Source organism: Chlorocebus sabaeus, chromosome 20 (genome assembly GCF_047675955.1).
Source record: "Chlorocebus sabaeus isolate Y175 chromosome 20, mChlSab1.0.hap1, whole genome shotgun sequence".
Taxonomy (NCBI): domain Eukaryota; kingdom Metazoa; phylum Chordata; class Mammalia; order Primates; family Cercopithecidae; genus Chlorocebus; species Chlorocebus sabaeus.
Window position 1 is genome coordinate 2,505,368 of NC_132923.1, and position 17,521 is coordinate 2,522,888.

General features: G+C 43.1%; 1 protein-coding gene across 2 annotated transcripts; it reads right to left on the minus strand.

Annotated features, from left to right (window-relative positions):
• Positions 1–361: 361 nt before the first annotated feature.
• Positions 362–16,593, minus strand: SLAMF7 (SLAM family member 7). Of its 2 annotated transcripts, XM_007976468.3 has the most exons (7): positions 16,316–16,587; positions 7,625–7,945; positions 6,048–6,320; positions 5,714–5,833; positions 4,671–4,774; positions 3,124–3,186; positions 362–2,274 (listed from the first exon to the last, which is right to left on the minus strand). In XM_007976468.3, the coding sequence occupies exons 1-7, from the start codon at positions 16,368–16,370 to the stop codon at positions 2,203–2,205; spliced, it is 1,008 nt and encodes a 335-aa protein (XP_007974659.1). In that variant the 5' UTR covers positions 16,371–16,587; the 3' UTR covers positions 362–2,202. The 2 variants fall into 2 exon arrangements, with proteins under 2 accessions (XP_007974659.1, XP_007974661.1); XM_007976470.3 differs by lacking the exon at positions 4,671–4,774 and having other exon boundaries at positions 16,316–16,593.
• Positions 16,594–17,521: the final 928 nt, after the last annotated feature.

The window sequence follows — 17,521 nt, forward strand, 5'->3', positions numbered from 1 at the left end:
TTTAGTAGAGACAGGGTTTCATCATGTTGGCCAGGCTGTTCTTGAACTCCTGACCTCAAGTAATCCACCTGCCTCGGCCTCCCAAAGTGCTGGGATTACAGGCGTGAGCCACTGTGCCTGGCCTAACCCATAATTCTTAATATCTGTGTGTGAACAGGCCTTCACCTGTGGTGGTCAGGTTCTTAGGCAGTTTCCAGAATTTCACTATTGCAAATAGCAAAATAATGCATCTTTTTGTATGTCAATCTCACAATATCTGTTTTATTAAGATAGTAAAGAAGACTTTTTTACTACAATACGGTTTTGCAGTAAGGGAAAAAGATCTGGCTCAATTCCTTCAAAATGCCTTTTTGAGAGAAGATAATTCTCAATTTCTCAATCCCATTCTTGCCCAACAAGCATTTGTTTTTAAGTTTTTCAACACTTTCAACACTTGGTGCAGAGGTCTCCATTCAAGATATGTGTAAGGGAACATATCAAAAGCAGTCATCCCCCTTTCCCTTTCCCCATGTTTTTTGCTTAAGTATAAGAGATGGTGAGCTCTGTGTTGGCAGGGATGTTCATCTTACATGCCAGACTGAGACTGACTTAGCATAGGTTCCTTTTTTCTTTTTTTTTTTTTGAGATGGAGTTTTGCAAGTCTTGTTGCCTAGGCTGGAGTACAGTGGTGCGATCTCAGCTCACTGCAACCTCCACCTCCCAGGTTCAAGTGATTCTCCTGCCTTGGCCTCCCGAGTAGCTGGGATTACAGGTGCGTGCCACCACGCTCAGAAAATTTTTGTATTTTTGGTGGAGATGGGGTTTCTCCATGTTGGCCAGGCTGGTCTTGAACTGCTGACCTCAGATGATCCAGCTTGGCCTCCCAAAGTGCTGGGATTACAGGTGTGAGCCACCGCATCTGGCCACATAGATTCTTAATAAATATTTATTGAATGAATTAACCATCTTTAAAGGTTTACAAGTACCAACTACCCCATGTGCCCCACCAGTCTCCACTACCTGACTCCAAGTCTCCTATACTGGCTTTACAATGTGACTTCAGACTCGATCTCTTTATTGGGATGGGTTCTGGCACAGCCTTAAGACCTAGGCTTTTCTTTTGCAGCACAAGTGCACAAATGAAGCCTGGCTGGAGGTCCTTGTCCTTGGGCCATGCACACTTCTGCATCTCCATTATAGTATCTGCCAAACATGGTCAGCTACCCTGATTCTTCATCTTTGTGAACTTTGACCTTCAAGTCCTGTGGATCCGCACCTGACCCTCTGGGAATTTGTGGTCAGGCCTACTACAACTGCTCATGAAAGTAGTTCATTCATTTGGAGCCAATTTCATGAGAGCAGAGAGCATGTCTGACCAATTAGTGTAAGCTCAGCATAGTGCCGGGCACATAGTTTATGCAGCCAGTTAATACATCCATTTTTGTAAGGTGCATCTGCTTCTGCTGGACTTTTCTGGGGTCTTCTTGCCCTCCTGGTAATAGGACTCTTGGTATAATCCTGACGTCCAAGCCCTGGGATGGAATGAAACTCCAGACCCTGACCTGGAGCCATCATTAATACAACAGGCTGTCATTAATATGTGTGACCTTCGTTTACTTTTTTTTTTTTTTTTTTTTGGTGAGACAGAGTCTCACTCTGTCGCCCAGGCTGGAGTGCAGTGGGGTGATCTCCGCTCACTGCAAGCTCTGCCACCCGGGTTCACGACATTCTCCTGCCTCAGCCTCCTGAGCAGCTGGGACTACCGGCACCCGCCATCACGCCCGACTAACTTTTTGTATTTTTTTAGTAGAGACGAGGTTTCACCGTGTTAGCCAGGATGGTCTTGATCTCCTAACCTCGTGATCCGCCCGCCTCGGCCTCCCAAAGTGCTGGGATTACAGGTGTGAGCCACCATGCCCGGCCACATTTACATTTTTATAGGAACACTTCTAAGCACTTTTCTTGTGGTTTGCTGACATTCACAATCCCATTTTTGGGATGGGGTAGTTAAACCTTCTGGGTTTGAGGAGATTTCTCAGCAGTTGATGGAATTATGAACTCTTAAATCTAAAGGAATGTCAATGATAGTTTATCCTGGAAAAAAGTCAATGTTCTTCAATCTTCTTTGATGTTTCTAGTCAAATCAGTGAATTCTTTTGATTGTCTTCTTTGGGCCGAGAATTGTTTTTTTTTGAGCAGAGACTTAGGGGAGGGTACTGCTGTCTAGATAACATTCTCATAGGCAAATAGCCTTGGTGTGTCTGGCATCGTGAGCAGTGAGTGGGGATTTTCCATCTGAAGACAGACAAAAAGAAAGCAGAGTGAGGGAGGTGAGCAGGGCTCTGGATCTTCCATGGAGACCCTGACATCCAGGAAACTTTATTTCCAAGGTTACCCAACCCAAATTGGCTGCCATGCTGGCTCCCACTGTTTAATCTTAATCATCCCTAGCTTAGAGAAACTATTCTTTAAGTTTAACCCATATTTATCTTGCTGAATGCTTAATGAACTGAACTTTCCTTGTAATAATTCACTAAACCAACCTTTTCTATAACTAAGCAAACTGCTTTAATGATTCTTATCTTTTTGGATCTGTTTGGGAGAGGAAGAAAAAGGAGACAGAAAGGTACCATTACTGCTGCCAACCGTACCCTGTGAAGGAATAAGCGTTAAAGCTACTGCATTAGTAGTTTAACTGAGGGGAGGATGCAAACCAGATGTAACATAGTTGGACCATGGGAGAAAAGTAGAAATCTCTCCCTCCTACAGTTTCTTGGTTTCTCAGGAGCAAGCTGGAGTCTCCTCCCCAGTTATTCCTCTCTTCATTCCTTGCACAACCTAAGCCATAGTCTTTTTCCTTGTCTGTAACTTCAGTCAGAAGCCTTTTGATTTTTTCTGTTATTCCTATCTAGAACCTCTTTCCTACTCTGTTTGTTCCAGATTACCCAATTTGTCGCCTAAAACACAATTCTCTTCCATCTCCCATGTTCTCATATAACCCTAAGCAAAGGGAATGGGGAACTACTAGGGGACTTTTTAATTCCAGAGAGTATGAGATCCCTGGGTCCAAGAAATTTTGACCTAAACATGAAGCAGGAAAAGAAATGGAACCATTAAGATGAAATTCAGTTCAAAGCTTCTTACCTTTTTTGGTATTTCCACAGTGGAATAAAGTGTGTTTGCTGCATCTTCCATTGGGATAGTTCTCTATTAAAAACAAACAACAAACAAAAGAAATCATCACCCACATCCTGAATCACATAGACAAGGCCAGAGAGACGTTCAGAATCCAGAGAGAGGAAAGCAGAGATGGGAGGAGATGGTGAGAGGAAAAGGAGGGTTCTGGAACAGAGAAGGGCAGTAGGAAGTTCTCTTGTTGGTGACTGCTATTATAATAATTTTTGATAACTTTTTTCAGGAAGCCATTACATTATTCTTAAACTGTATTGTGTTTACATGAATTTCAAAAATACATAAGATCTCTCTTTCTCTCTCTCTCTCTCTCATTAGCTATAAGTCTCCTAAAAGGATTAAAGGATAATTTGAAATAATATTGCTAATGTTGCAAATAAACTTCCCCAACGGTCAAAGGGCCCTTGGAGAAAATCAGTAAGGATGACTTACGGAACAAAATAAAACAAAACAAGAACAACAATAACCAAAACTCCTTCCCAATCAGAGGTAAATATCCTGGGTTGGCTAAGCCTGTTCCTGAACATCCTGGGCAGCCCTGCAGCCCTCTGGGGATATATCTTAAGCAGGGGAAGAAAGAACATAGTGATAAAGTGATAAATTTTGACTTAAACCAATTAAATGGAGCATAAAGCAGCCTCTTTTGTGATAAACGAAAGAGTTCTCACAATACTAATGACTTTGGTAATGTCTCCTCTTTGTAGAGGGTAAACGTAAGTAAATGTAGGTAAATGAGGAAGATGCAACCTGATTGAGAGACATCAAAGTTTTGAGTAAAACTGGGGTTTTGAGGCTTCAAAGTATTTTTATTTCTTCACTAAACAGGCCGTTGTGGTAAAGGGCTCTATGACCTCTAAAGAGCTAGCCCAGCCTGGGCTGCAGGAATTGGCCCTGAGGAGCCTGTTGAAGTTGTCTACTTATTTCATTTCTCCAAATTGTCTTTTGTTATTTGAGTTTCTTTAAACTTCATTATTATGATTTTCTTTTTGGAGACTTTTCTTTGAATTGCATTTGTGTTCATTCACTTCACTCAGTGACCTACACCTGCAATGCCTTGATTCAGGGCCCGGAGTCACTACAGATGCCCTGATCCTTCTGATGGCTCCTTGAGTCATCTCAGAAGAAGAGGCATCTCTAGAGAAGTCTTCTGATACCATGATTCAAACATCCTGTCAAAGTCACACTCTTCTACCCACTCCCTTATGCAAAAGGAATCTGGCCTTTTGTGTGGCCGTTATGAACTGTGGAAGGGAGCAGGTGATTTCATAGACCACAACATGAGCATTACGAGTCAGAACCAGGTGCTCCAGAGACCACCAGCTTCTTCTGCACAGAAGAGAATCCATGAAGACTTGGAGGAGGCACAGGTGCGTTGAGTTTTAAGGCTATATATCCTCACTCCCCTCTTCATTCCCATGTTGCCCAAATCCATGGAAAAACCTCACAAGGAGAGACTCAGAGAGAGGATCGGTCCCCAGGAAAGATTACAAGGGACTCACATCAGTGTAAGGGATTGTGTCGTACTCTGTGTTCTCTCCAGAATAGGGGCATATGTTAGGAGTTTCCCGACAAATGTCTGCTCTCTTCTTCTCTTCAACGGACTCTAAAAACAAGTTGGGAGAGAATCAAAGATACAGCTCCGACCACTCACCACTGCCACTGGCCCACCATTTCTCCTGGATGACCCACGTAGGGTGACCAACCATCCCAGTTTCCTTGTAACGGAAGGGTTTTTTTTCCTTGTAACACTGAATAGGACTTTCAGTGTTAAAACTGGGAAAATCTAAGCAAAACAGGATGAATTGGCCACCCTCATCATTTCACTTCCTGATCTCTCCATCAAGGTGGTTAAAGTGGGAAGCAGAGAAAGTCAAAGACACTTTCAGAGGGGCTTCCAGGAGGGAAGGGAGATTTCAAAGTCTGCAAGACATACCCAACTGATGTTATGTCCCTCCCCATCACCCACATGGACAGTGGGAACTCAGAAGACCAATCAGCAGGGTTTAGGAACACAGGATGGGGTGCAACTGGAGAGAGACAGGGAAAGGCTTCCCCAGGAGCCATGGGTCTAGTGGGCAGTAAAGCTAGGTCTTGGGTTGATCCTGTGGAAAGGGTGGGAGTGGTTTGTGGGCTCTGATAGGGATAGGGATAGGAAAGATTGACTAGAGGATGCTGGTCTGTGGGGACCTCAGAGTTGGAGGCCATCACCTCCCAGGTCAGGGGTGCAGAGTCAGCAGTGTGGGGCCTGTATCAACACAAGAGCCATATCAGTATGTCCCTCTGGGAGAAGGAGAGAAACGGGTCCTGGAAAGGGAACTGAGAGAACTGTGTCCTCAGGAAAGACCTCCAGCACTTTCTCTACTCCAGAACTAAGGAGTACAGGCTGACTGTGTGCTTCCTGAGGGCAGAGACTGTGGCTTCTTCATCTCTGCATCTTCAACACCTCATGCCAAGTCTGGCACACAGCTCTATATGTGCTTGTTGAATCAATGAAGGAGAAAAGCATGAATGTGGGTGAGGACAAAAATAGTACGTGCTCTACCTTCTTGTGTCTCTCTCTTCAGAAACCAAAGAAATAGCCCCAATACAAAGAGACTGAGCAGGAGGGGCACCAACAGGAGACACAGGAGGACCATGGAGGAATCTGAGTCATCAGCAGCACCTTCAAAGAGAGAATGGTTGGAGGCACAGGGAAGGGAGAAAAGTCAGTTCAGGAAAACGACCCAGGTCTTGGAGCACCTGCCACCTTCCTCCCAGCCTGGTGACCACCCAGTGGCTTCCAGTTTCCATAAAGTGCCTGTTCCCATGGGGGCTAGGAGCTGAAGAAGGTGTAGGTCCTGGGCAGAGCCTCCTGTGGAGGGGGGAGAGGCAGTCACCTTCACAGAGCTTCCTGGCAAGGATGGGGCTTGAGAAGTTGCTGCTGACAGGGTTCCTGACAATGCAGATGAAGGTCATATCACTTTCTCCCCATCTCCAGGAGATGGGTAGGATGGACCCATTATGGGACTCATTGACTGCTTGCCCCAGGGCCTTCCAGGTATAAATCACATCCTCTTCCCCATGTTCCATGCGGCATGTCAGATTGGTCACACAGGTGCCATTCTTATTACTCTGTAGACCCATGGTGACTTTAGGCTTTGACAGGTGCTCTGTGAAAGAGGAAGGACAAACAGAGGTGGAAACTCTGCCTATAGCTCTCCATTCTCTAAGTTAACCTTGGATACCTTGGACCTGAATCTCCCTGGGAGCTCCGACTGGAGAGAAAGCAGTAATTCAGAGCAGAATCCTCATTCTTATCTGGAAAAGAGAACTATCTAGGTCTGCTTTACCACAGCTATATAATAACAACAACAATAACAATAGAAATAATAGAAATAATAATAATGCAATAGGAATATAACCGCCATTTACTAAGCATAGCCACATGGCAAGCACTGTGCTAGATGCATGTTAGATGTCTGCTAATATTATCTGTTCTAGAGGTTCCCTAGTCTCTGTCCTCAGGCTTCCCTTTACTCTCTAGGAGAGTTTACTTTACTCTCTAGGAGAAAATTGTATTGGAGTAGCCCTTCTGGCCCCTTTCTCTACCCTGTGCTCACTCACCTGCCTCAGAGAATGAGTAATTGGTTCATTGGTGAGATGGTAAGAGTCTGACATTCATCTTTTACCTTTCTCTACTCATGGGTTTGAGACGTTAAAGATTGCAGTTCAAATGTGGTTTGCCCTTTTCCTTCCTCCTCTGACTAGTTAGCCCGCAGAATACATATCTTCGTTCCCTTCAACCATGTCTATATGGATGACACACCTGGTCAGGTGCAGTGCCTACCTCCTACAAGCAAGTCTGGAGGCCCATCTCCTAACGTCCCTGATATTGTGGCTCAATGAGTGAGGCTATTCTTCTTGTAGATGTTTGAGTCACTGTTTTGTAATTTTAACTTCCTTGGATGAGTGCCAAGGTCCAGAATTGAAAAGAAGCATTTCTCCTGTCTAGATTTACCAGAAATAATGCTGATATTTTTATCCTCTCCTTCTTGCATCTATTTATCAATTGGTTGTGATCTGTAGAGAAAGAGGTGTGATCTATACTTTGCCCAAAAATCTTCCTAAGGTAGGCATTGCTTTCCTCCCCACTACAGATATGAAAACTAAGACTTGAAGAAATTAAATAACTTGGTTAAGGTCATGTGACTAAATTAAGAAGCCAGCATTTGATCTTGATCTATGCTATGGCCACTGCACATATCAGCCATCCACTGCACCACGCTGCTTCTTATAGCATCTCTGAGTATGCAGGGACCTCAGGGGTCAGTTACATCTACTTCATTCATGCAGAAGTCCCCTCTCCCACATTCTTGCCAAGTGTTTATCCAGCCTCTGCTTAAACATCTCTCATGTCAAGGAGCTCACCACCTCACCAAGGCAGCCATCCACCATTGGAACTGATTCTGCTCACCGTAGACACGCAGCACATACTTCCGGGTGAAGGGATCCTGGAGGGATGAGCTGTATATCTCCACATTGTAGATCCCTGAGTCATTCTTCTTCAGTTTGCTGAGCTTCAGGGAGTAGCCTCCATCTGGGAAGTCTACTCTCTCCTTATTACGATTTTGGGTCACTATCATAGCGCCCCCTTCTGGCTGTATGGTGACAAGTGGGGTTGTGTTGAAGGTCCAGACAATAGAGTCAACTTGCTTTACTTCAGACTTCAGGGGGAAAGTCACGGCCCCACCAATGGAACCGACTAGCTCTTTCACGGATCCAGAGGCTGTTGACCCTATAAACACAGAGAACCATAAAATAAGCCTGATTCGCTGTCCTTGTCACCAATTACTCATCCCCTTTAGGTCCTGGAGAGATCTGAGAAACCCACTCAGTCTGACACAACCAGCTCCTGGAAAAGCCTTTGGAACCTCATATGAAGGTCCCTTACATGTTACCCTGTTACGTAAGTGCTCATATGGAAGCATTGATATTAGAAATTTATGTATCACAACAATCTTAGTTCACTCCCAGAAAGTATGACTTACAAAAAGTCATCACTGGGTATGTGGTTGTAGGTGAAAAACAGTTAAGAATGTCTGCTGAAGAAACTTCCAGAAGTGGCCAGTTGAGCACTACTAGTAAACAGGTGTGGGGAGTAAGTCATCTTATTCTTACCTATTAAACTTGAGAGACAGCCTCTGGGAATAGCACAGAGCAGTGAGAGAATTTAGTTTGGGACTAGCAGTTTAAAAGCACAAATTAAAATCTTGATTAACATTTTTTTTTTTTTTTTTTGAGACAGAGTCTGACTCTGTTGCCCAGGCTGGAGTGTAGTGGCACGATCTCAGCTCACTACAACCTCCGCCTCCTGGGTTCAATTGATGATCTTGCCTCAGCCTCCTGAGTAGCTGGGACTCCAGGTGTGCACCATCAGACCTGGTTAATTTTTGTATTTTTAGTAGAGACGAGATTTCACCACGTTGGCCAGGCTGGTCATGAACTCCTGACCTCAAGTGATCTGCCTGCCTCGGCCTCCCAAAGTGCTGGATTGCAGGCATGAGCCACCACACCCAGCCTTGTTTAACTCTTAAAACAACTTTTCGAGGAAACATTCTTTATATCTCTATCTTACAGATCAGGAATGTGAGGCACAGTGTGGGTAAATGACTTACTCAAGCCACATAGTAAGAGGCAGAGTACACACCAAAACCCACTGGGTCGAGACCTTGAAGGGCATATTTTATAGATGAGAAAGCTAAACAGCAGAAATGAAAAGAACTTATTCAAGGCTGATAGAAATACAAAAACTAAGACTAAATCCTTAAAGGTGAGGTAGGGTAGGTAGTCAAGGAAGTAACAGTGTTCGAGGCAGTAACTCTGGTGACCGTACAGTCAATACAATAAGCCTCAACATTCACATGGTAATTGAGCTCATTTAAGCAAAACTATCTTCGGTGAGGACTTTCCTCTGTGGAGAGCATGTGGATTTTGATTTTACTTGTCCTCAAACTGACCTGTTGCTCATTATAATAGTAAAAAACACACCCATGGGTGGAGATTTAAGATGCTAATGAGATACGAGGTTTATGAAGAAGCATGTATAGCTACCGTGCATGTCCACCCAGAGGACCACCAAGAACATGGTTACTAGTAACACTTCTTTCCACCCTTTTACAAAGAATCATGTAAGATTCCCATAAAGGGAGTCTCCCCAGGGCCAGTCTTTGCTGTCTCATCCTTACAAGCAGCCCGCCCTGAATTTTCCCTCTCTCAGGATGTACTGTCTTTTCTGCACTTAACTGTCAAAATATTCTTTTTCTTTTGCGATCAATTACTCTATGCTGCATTTCCTTTGCTGTGTGTCTCTCATATAAATTCTTTTAAACTAAGGAGACAAGAACTTAGGTCTCACATCTGCTGTCAACAAAGGTGTTCTCCTTAAAAGTGCAAAACCCAAAGTTATTTCCTCTTCTGCCTCTTAAGATAAAGTGTCAGGTTGAAATTTTTAAATGGAATTTTTATTAATTCAGCCACGCAAAGCACAAATGAAAGAAGCAAAGCCAACAAAACAGTCAAGCTATAGGATCCTGACAGTTCTAATGATGCTGTTGCAAGACTACATAGTGACTTTTGTGGTTTTTATGTACTTTTGACCTTGTTGGTCCTTCTTCCATAACAAATATTAAAAATCATATTTCATGACTGTGTTGGTATAAAATGAACGTGATCCAGGCTGGATTCATTATATAGTCATTGTTATTGTTATTGCTGTATTCATTTCTCTTCTGATTTTAAAAGAAATTAAAATTAAAACTATTGTGAGCCTTACATACAGTGTCTCCTGTGTCTAATTGGCCCTGTGAGACTGACCAAGCATCCAGGCTCTGTTTCATTTCACAGCCTGCTCTCTTAGACACAGTATTTTCTTCTACTCTAGTACTGATGTAACTCATGTCTTTTCTAGTAAAAAGACAAATTCCTATACGGACATATCCAGATATCAAAAATTGTTTCATTAGAGACATTTCTTTGGTCCCTGTTAAAATCAAATATCTTGGCAAGGGTTTCCAAATAATGAGTTGTCATGTATTAAATGTTTATTCTGCGCCAAACGTTTATTGTAAGGAGCATGCCTAACACTCAAAACAATCCTGCAAATTAGGCATTTTGACCTTTTTACACAAGGATCAGCAACCTATAACCCACAGGCTAAATCTGGTCCACTGCCTGTTTTTGTAAATACAGTTGTACTGGAACACAGCCATACTCTTTCACTTACATATTGTCTATGGATCCTTTTTCACTACAAAGACTGAGTTAAATAATTGTGGCCATGATTTATTGACTGCAAAGCCTAAAATATTTATACTCTAGCCTTTTTCAGAAAAAAATTGCTAACTCCTGACTTCATGAGAAAACTGAGATTCAAACAACAACAACAAACAACAACAGCTAAGTAACTTATCCAAGGGCACAAAGCTAGCAGGTGACGATTTGAGGATTTAACCCAGTGTCTCTCCAGCTCTGGGACCTGTACTCTTTTCCCTGTGGCTCAATTTGAAGGCCACCTGGTGTTTGTACCAGCTCTAGCCTTCTCCCTCACTCCCCTTCTCCATCCCCCTAAGGGGCTCTAGCGTCAAATTCAAAGCCCTTGGGCGCCATTGAACCATAATTTCTCTTCTTGTCCTTTGGTGACCTTCCCTCAAGCATAAACTGCTCTACCAGTGCCCCGGGGGAGGAAATCTGATGCTACCAAAGGGTGACCCACTCCATTGCTTACAGATCTGAAGTCTCTGGCAATGTTTTGCTAAATTTATCTCCAAAAGTACTGATTCCTCTTCTTGGGTAAGAAGAGGAATCAGTATCTTTTAGGAGCTGATTTCTATTTTCAAACATTTTCCCCCCTATAATGTATCAGTCGGTACATATATACTTTGGATTACTCAAGCTTTTATCAAATCATCCCATTAAGTAATCTGATTTTTTAAAAAACTATTCTCTCTGCTTCTTCAATATTAAGGCCGAGATGGTTTTTCGACTGCTATCTCTGTTCATCTTTAGGAGTGTCAAGTCAAATAGTGCCAGGAAATGTTACAGACAAAATCAATTTTATTCTGAAATTTTGATCAGTGAATGTATTTGTTCTTCTACTTCAACAGCAGAGATGAAAGGGGTGAATATTTTGAAGTCAAATAAAGATTGGGTATCACTTGTCCCCAAATGGATACAATTTCTACACTTAGGGCAACCTTCAAGTAATTTGATTTTCACATTTCATTTTGGAGCAATATTTAAGGTGAGGAAGTGCCAAAACTACAAGGATGTGGCTTTAGTTGCTGGCATGTGTGCAATTACTCTTTTCACCCTTCCACACACATAGTGCTGTATTCTCAGGGTAAATGCCAAGGGACATGACTTATGTGGGATATAAGAAAATGCCGCCAAATTAATTGTTTCTTGTTAGAATAAAATTAGAGAGTGACGCAGGACAAATTACCAACATGAGCCTATAGATGGAGTGTATTGTTCTATCTTAAGTGTATCTTCAGGGTGAGACAAGGAGTAATGAAAGAAAACTATAACAGTAGCTCCATGTCATTCTTGGAATGTGGGTTCAGAGGACAGGGGCAGGGTTGGAAAGTCCTGACCAGTTTTGCTTCTACTTCTCAGTTGACTATGAAAAGGGATCCAGAAACAACACACTTCTTTTTTCAGATGTCCAAGGCTGAATTGAAGCTCTTCTTTCTGTGATGGTTTTGCACCTGCAGTGTGTGACCCTATGGAGTTTTGCCATATCTAAGCAGGTCACACTTGTCAGATTCAGTCATTCCTTCTTTTAACAAGAATTTATTTAGTTCCCATTGTTTAGGAGCCGAGGGTATAACTGGGGAGCAAGACAGTCATAAGGTTGTTATGAGTCATAAGGTTGCCTCTTTTACATCAAGTTTACCCCTTCCTCATTCCGTAGAAGCCAAATGGTTTGGGTTACCCAGTTCAGGTGGTAGCCCTTCTCCTGTACCATAATTAGTTCAGGAGTGTCACATGACATGAGTTGATTGTATAAGGCCAGGATGAGAATGTATTGCTGTGGAAAGATACTCAGCTGGGACTACCACTCACATGTGGCCACCACACAGGCATCCCAGCCTCCTCCCTCCCCTGATCCTCAGCTCACTTTCTACCTCACACTCTTGTTTGTGCTTTATCCTCCTTTCTGTTAATCTAAATCTTTTTCAAACCCCGTAAATTCTAGTTTAAAGCTCTTCCCTGAGGAAGCCTCCAACTCTTCCTCACACACATCCCCTGAAAATTTACCACTAATTTCACTTCACTAACACTTTAAATTCTCCGGAAAGAAATATCCTCCCTGGGTGGTTGTTGGACATATCATTTTGCTGTGGATAAGCCAATGATTGGTCCACAGGATTAGAGGCCAGATCACCCAATGATGGTGTCACCAAGTCCTGCCCAGAGAGGGGGTAGAGGTGGCTTCTCCTCCTCCAGCATGTGGCAGAGGGAGAAAGGGCTCTGGCCTAACTGGGAGTTAGGACCTTGGGTCCATTCCAGTGCCTCAGTAATCATAATTTCAGCAGCAAATGCCTGGTGTCACGCTGTGGCTTGTAAGCTAGATCAGTGGGCATCCTCTCTCCTGATCCTTAGAACAGCCCCGTGAGATAGAGCTTAAGCCCTGCTTTATAAATTAGGATACTGGAGTTTTGAGAAGTGGGGTGACTTTCCTAAAGCCCCACTGAAGAAACATTGGAAGAGGGAAGAGGAGTTAGTTCCTCCGCCTCAGAGGTCTGTGTGGTTTCCACTACTGCTTCAACATTTACCACTTCAAGTTTTGGTTTCTGAACCCTCATACGGGAAATAAATAACAACATTTAGTTTCCAGGCATTTGGGGAAGATGAAGTGTGAATACGGATTTGAAAGCATTTTGAGAAGTACAGAGTAGCCTAACAACAAAGTGGGAGGCAGGTGACAAGGTTGGGAAATGGGAGCATAAGAGTCAGGCCTTGAGAAGACTTCCCATCTTTTGGTTTTATTTCTGCACGGATAGGTAAAAATGAGAAACAGAGATATCCCAAAATGCCTTTGGATGGGTTCTCAGCAAAGTGAGCCACTAGAAAGTTAAGATGGCCATGAGCATTCCCCACTACATCCCCTGCCTGCCTTTGGAGGTAGAGGGAGCTGGGGCAGGAGACCCTTTGTCTTTTGCCCCAGCCAAGATTCAGATGTCTTTGCATCAGGGGGAGTCAGCTGTAAGATGTCCTCCGTAACAGAAAGGGATAACAGGTCCTGCCCGTTGCCACCTTCCTTTCCTCTTGGTTGTCATCTCCTCCCCTGTCCTGTCCCCTAGAGTCTCACGAGTTGAGTGGAGGGAAGGAGCCCAATTATGAGGAACATACATTATCAGTGCAGCCAGAACCAAGAGATGGTGATATAGCAGAAAGACTTGGGGGGAGGGGAGAGTAGAAAAGCCTGCCTCCTGCTTGCCAGCCCCGTCCCCAAGCACTTCTCTGAACACTTGGTTCCTCTGTCCAAACGCACCAGTATGTTGTGGCACTCTCCTCATGAAAACCATGGACCAGAGCATCTCAGAGCTGGGAGGAGTATCAGGGATTACTTAGTCTGATCTCATTTCACAGATGAGAAGGCTGATATTCAGAAGATTATGGTGATGTTTCCCAAACCAGAGGAAGGCCAGGATTAACAGCCAAGGCTCCTAAGGCAGGATTTTACAGACTGTGCCCCCTGCCACCTTTGGAGGCTGTGGCAGTGCCTCAGTGTATTTCTTGGGAGATCAGGAGGAGGTTTAAGGGGTGAGCATAGGATAGGAGGCTATGGGACTTGCCTCCGTTAGAGAGACTTCAACTTTATACATTGGAGTCATTTATTTATTTTTTTTTTTTCTGTGTAACATTTCATTTCATAAAAGGAAACCATGGATTAAAAAAACAAAAGCAAAAAACCCCAAAGTAGTTTGAAATCGATTGCACTTTACTCAAGTCCTCCTTAACGAATGAAAAAGCAGTGTAATTCAATGCCGCACAAGGCAGCTACAGACAGAGGCTTGAAAATTTCCCACTTCACCACACACCTTTCCCATCACTCTAGCCCTAGCCTACCACACTCACATTTACATTGCTCACCACTCTGCTCCTCACTCATCACCTGCCCCCTCTTCCTTGTTTATTCTGGTTCTTTTCAACACTCTCCTAATTCCCCTCACTCACTTTTTTGTTTTCTTTTTATTGATTGTCTCCTCAACACTACTGTATCATCGAATCATTGGCAGATTACTGTGCCCATTTTTCAGAGGAGAATACTGAGGCCATGAGAGCTGCTCCTTGGATCCTCTGAGTTTAGCCAGGGTGGCCCCCTGTTGGTACACCCATATCCCAGAAACAGAGCTACCTGTTCTGGGGCCTTTCCAATCTCTACCTCAGATTTATGTACCTGGCGAGGGAAGAAACCCCAACTTGTACTCCCTGAGGAAGATTCAGCTCAAATGCACATGTAGTGAGCATCTCTTTGGTGCCAGGTCCAGTGACCAATGGCCTGTTGTGATTAAAAGAGCACTCGCTTTGAAAACGCAATCCCTGGCTACCTTTTAAACACTGTGTTATCTTGCCGAAGAAACATGATATCTCTGCTAAGCCTAAGTTTCCTCATCTGTACAACAGGGATCATGACATCTGTCTTACAGACTTATGAGGAGGTGGTATGAAAAACAGCTTGGATGTAGTAGCTTAATAAATGGTGATTATTTTAATAATTATTTTGCATTTGGTATGTCATTTAAAATGTCACAATAATTCTGCAACTTAGATTTCATTCTTTGTTACACACCTGAGAAGAGCAAGGCTCAGAGGGGAAAAGTAATTTGCCCACAATAATGCATCTACTAAGTCAAACCCAGGATGTGCTTGTCCAGGGCCAGGACTTGTTCCACTGCCCTGCAGACTGGAAGTTCCAAGACAATCTCTGTCTCCTTTCAGCCTCAGGAGGGGCACTACACAGGCTGCCCACAGCCTCTAGAGCAGGGCAGAGGGGGACCTGCATGGCAGGTTTTCCATATTTGGCTCTTTCACCGACAGGTTTCAAGTGGACACCTGGGGCTTTCAAAATCTCTGTCATTTTCCCCAACCCCTCCACCTTATCTCCCTCAACCTCCATTTTTGCTCATCATTTCCGTTCAGGGAGTGCTTTTTTTAAAGTGAGAACCTATTCCAGAACCACCTGGTTAGACCCAGGTACTTACCAAAAATACAAACTTCTGATGAATTCAAAGCTGGTAAGAGTCTGCTGATGCTGACCACTTAGCAAGGCCAGATGATGCAGGGGAAAGTACTGGGGGTACCAGCCACCTGCGTGGTCTTGGGCAGATCACTTCAAGCAGGCTTAGATACACATAATGAAGCAGTTATGTGAAGTCCTCATAGGGTGGCCTCATGGTAGTACTCCATGAGACTGATGACAGAAGATATATTTCTCACTTATGGGGCTCCTGATCCTTTTTGAGAGCCCTTAGGATAGAAAAATCTTCAAAGACTAGAATGCCAGTGACAGGTGCAGAACCGACCTCTGTCCTCCATGGGCTTAAACATAAAGTGCCTATGGTATGAGATGGTTCTCTAAGTAGAGACTGATTAGATTGCTTGAGTAAGGAAAGAAAATTCAAGTGATTCTTTCCATTTATATTACTGTTATGCATAACCGGTTTTATAAATACATTTATAAGTAAATAAATACATACCTGTACAGTACCATTTTGTTCTTAAAGTTGCCTCAAAAGGAGAGAAGGCTAGAAGATAAAGTTTCTGACGCCCAGGAAAACTTTAACATTCCTTATCTAACTCATGGCAGAACCTGAATTAGAAAAATGGTCTCTGATACCCAGCACCACTACCTTCAGCTCCTTCATCCCTGGGACAGGCAATAGGGGAGTCAGTTCTCAGAGTCATTTTTTGCCCTCCCTCTAGTCTCTTCCTGACCTGAGATTCAGAGATCAGAGGATGGCGAAAAGCAAATGTTAGATGAGAACACAGAGCCTCCTGAGTTGAGCCAGAGGCCCAGAGTGGAACAAGAAACCTGGAACTATTCAGGATGGGGTAGACAGGAGAGCAGGAGAGTGGAAGAGAATCCGGCTGGACTCACCTGTGAGCTGCCAAAGGATATAGATGAGGGTGAAGCATGTTGGGGAACCAGCCATATTGCTCTCTGGAAGTCAGCCACTGAAATGAACCCACTTCCCTCTCAAGTATTACTTAGACCTCCTCCCCAGCTGATTTTTAAAGAGCTGGGAGGGGTCACGCCACAGACGTGTGAGACTGAGTAATTGCTAAATTATTTTCAGAGTGAATAAAGTAAAATCTTTGCCACCAGCAATCTATGAGAGATCCATTTGCTCCCCATCTTTATCAGCATTTGGTTTATTCCTATTTTATATTTTAGCTCTTGTAGTAAGTGTTGCAGTGATACCTCATTGTGGTTTTAACTTGCATTTCCCTAAAGCCTAATAACGTTGAACATTTTTTCATGTGCTTATTTGCCATCTATATATCCACTTCGTCCTTGGTGAAGTGTCTGTTTATGTCTTTTGTCCATTTTGTAATCAGATTATTTATTTATTTTTTTACTGTTGAGTTTTGACAATTCTTTGTATGTTCTAGGTATAGGAGTCATTTGTCAGATATGTGGTTTACAAGTATTTTCTCTTAGTCTGTAGCTTGTCTTTTCATCTTTTTTAAGGGGTCTTTTGCAGAGCAAAAATTTTAATTTTGGTGAAATTCGACTTACCAGTTATTTTTCTACCCACCACTAGGGCCCAAAGGTTTTCTCCTGAAAGTTTTATAGTTTTATGTTTTACATTTAAATGTATCATCCAGTTTTAATGTAAGGTGTGAAGTTTAGATTGAGATTCACCTAAATATATTGTCTATATTCATTGAGAACCATATCAGGTAATATGGTTGACAGTTCTTTTTCTTTCAACACTTGAAACTTTCAGATTGAACACTTTCAGATTGGGCATTTTCTTTTTTTTTATTTTTTTTATTTTTTATTTTTTTTTATTTTTATTTTTTAATTTATTTATTATTATTAAACTTCAAGTTGTAGGGTACATGTGCACAACGTGCAGGTTTGCTACATATGTATACTTGTGCCATGTTGGTGTGCTGCACCCATCAACTCGTCATTTACATCAGGTATAACTCCCAATGCAATGCCTCCCCCCTCCCCCCTCCCCATGATAGGCCCCGGTGTGTGATGTTCCCCTTCCCGAGTCCAAGTGATCTCATTGTTCAGTTCCCACCTACGAGTGAGAACATGCGGTGTTTGGTTTTCTGTTCTTGTGATAGT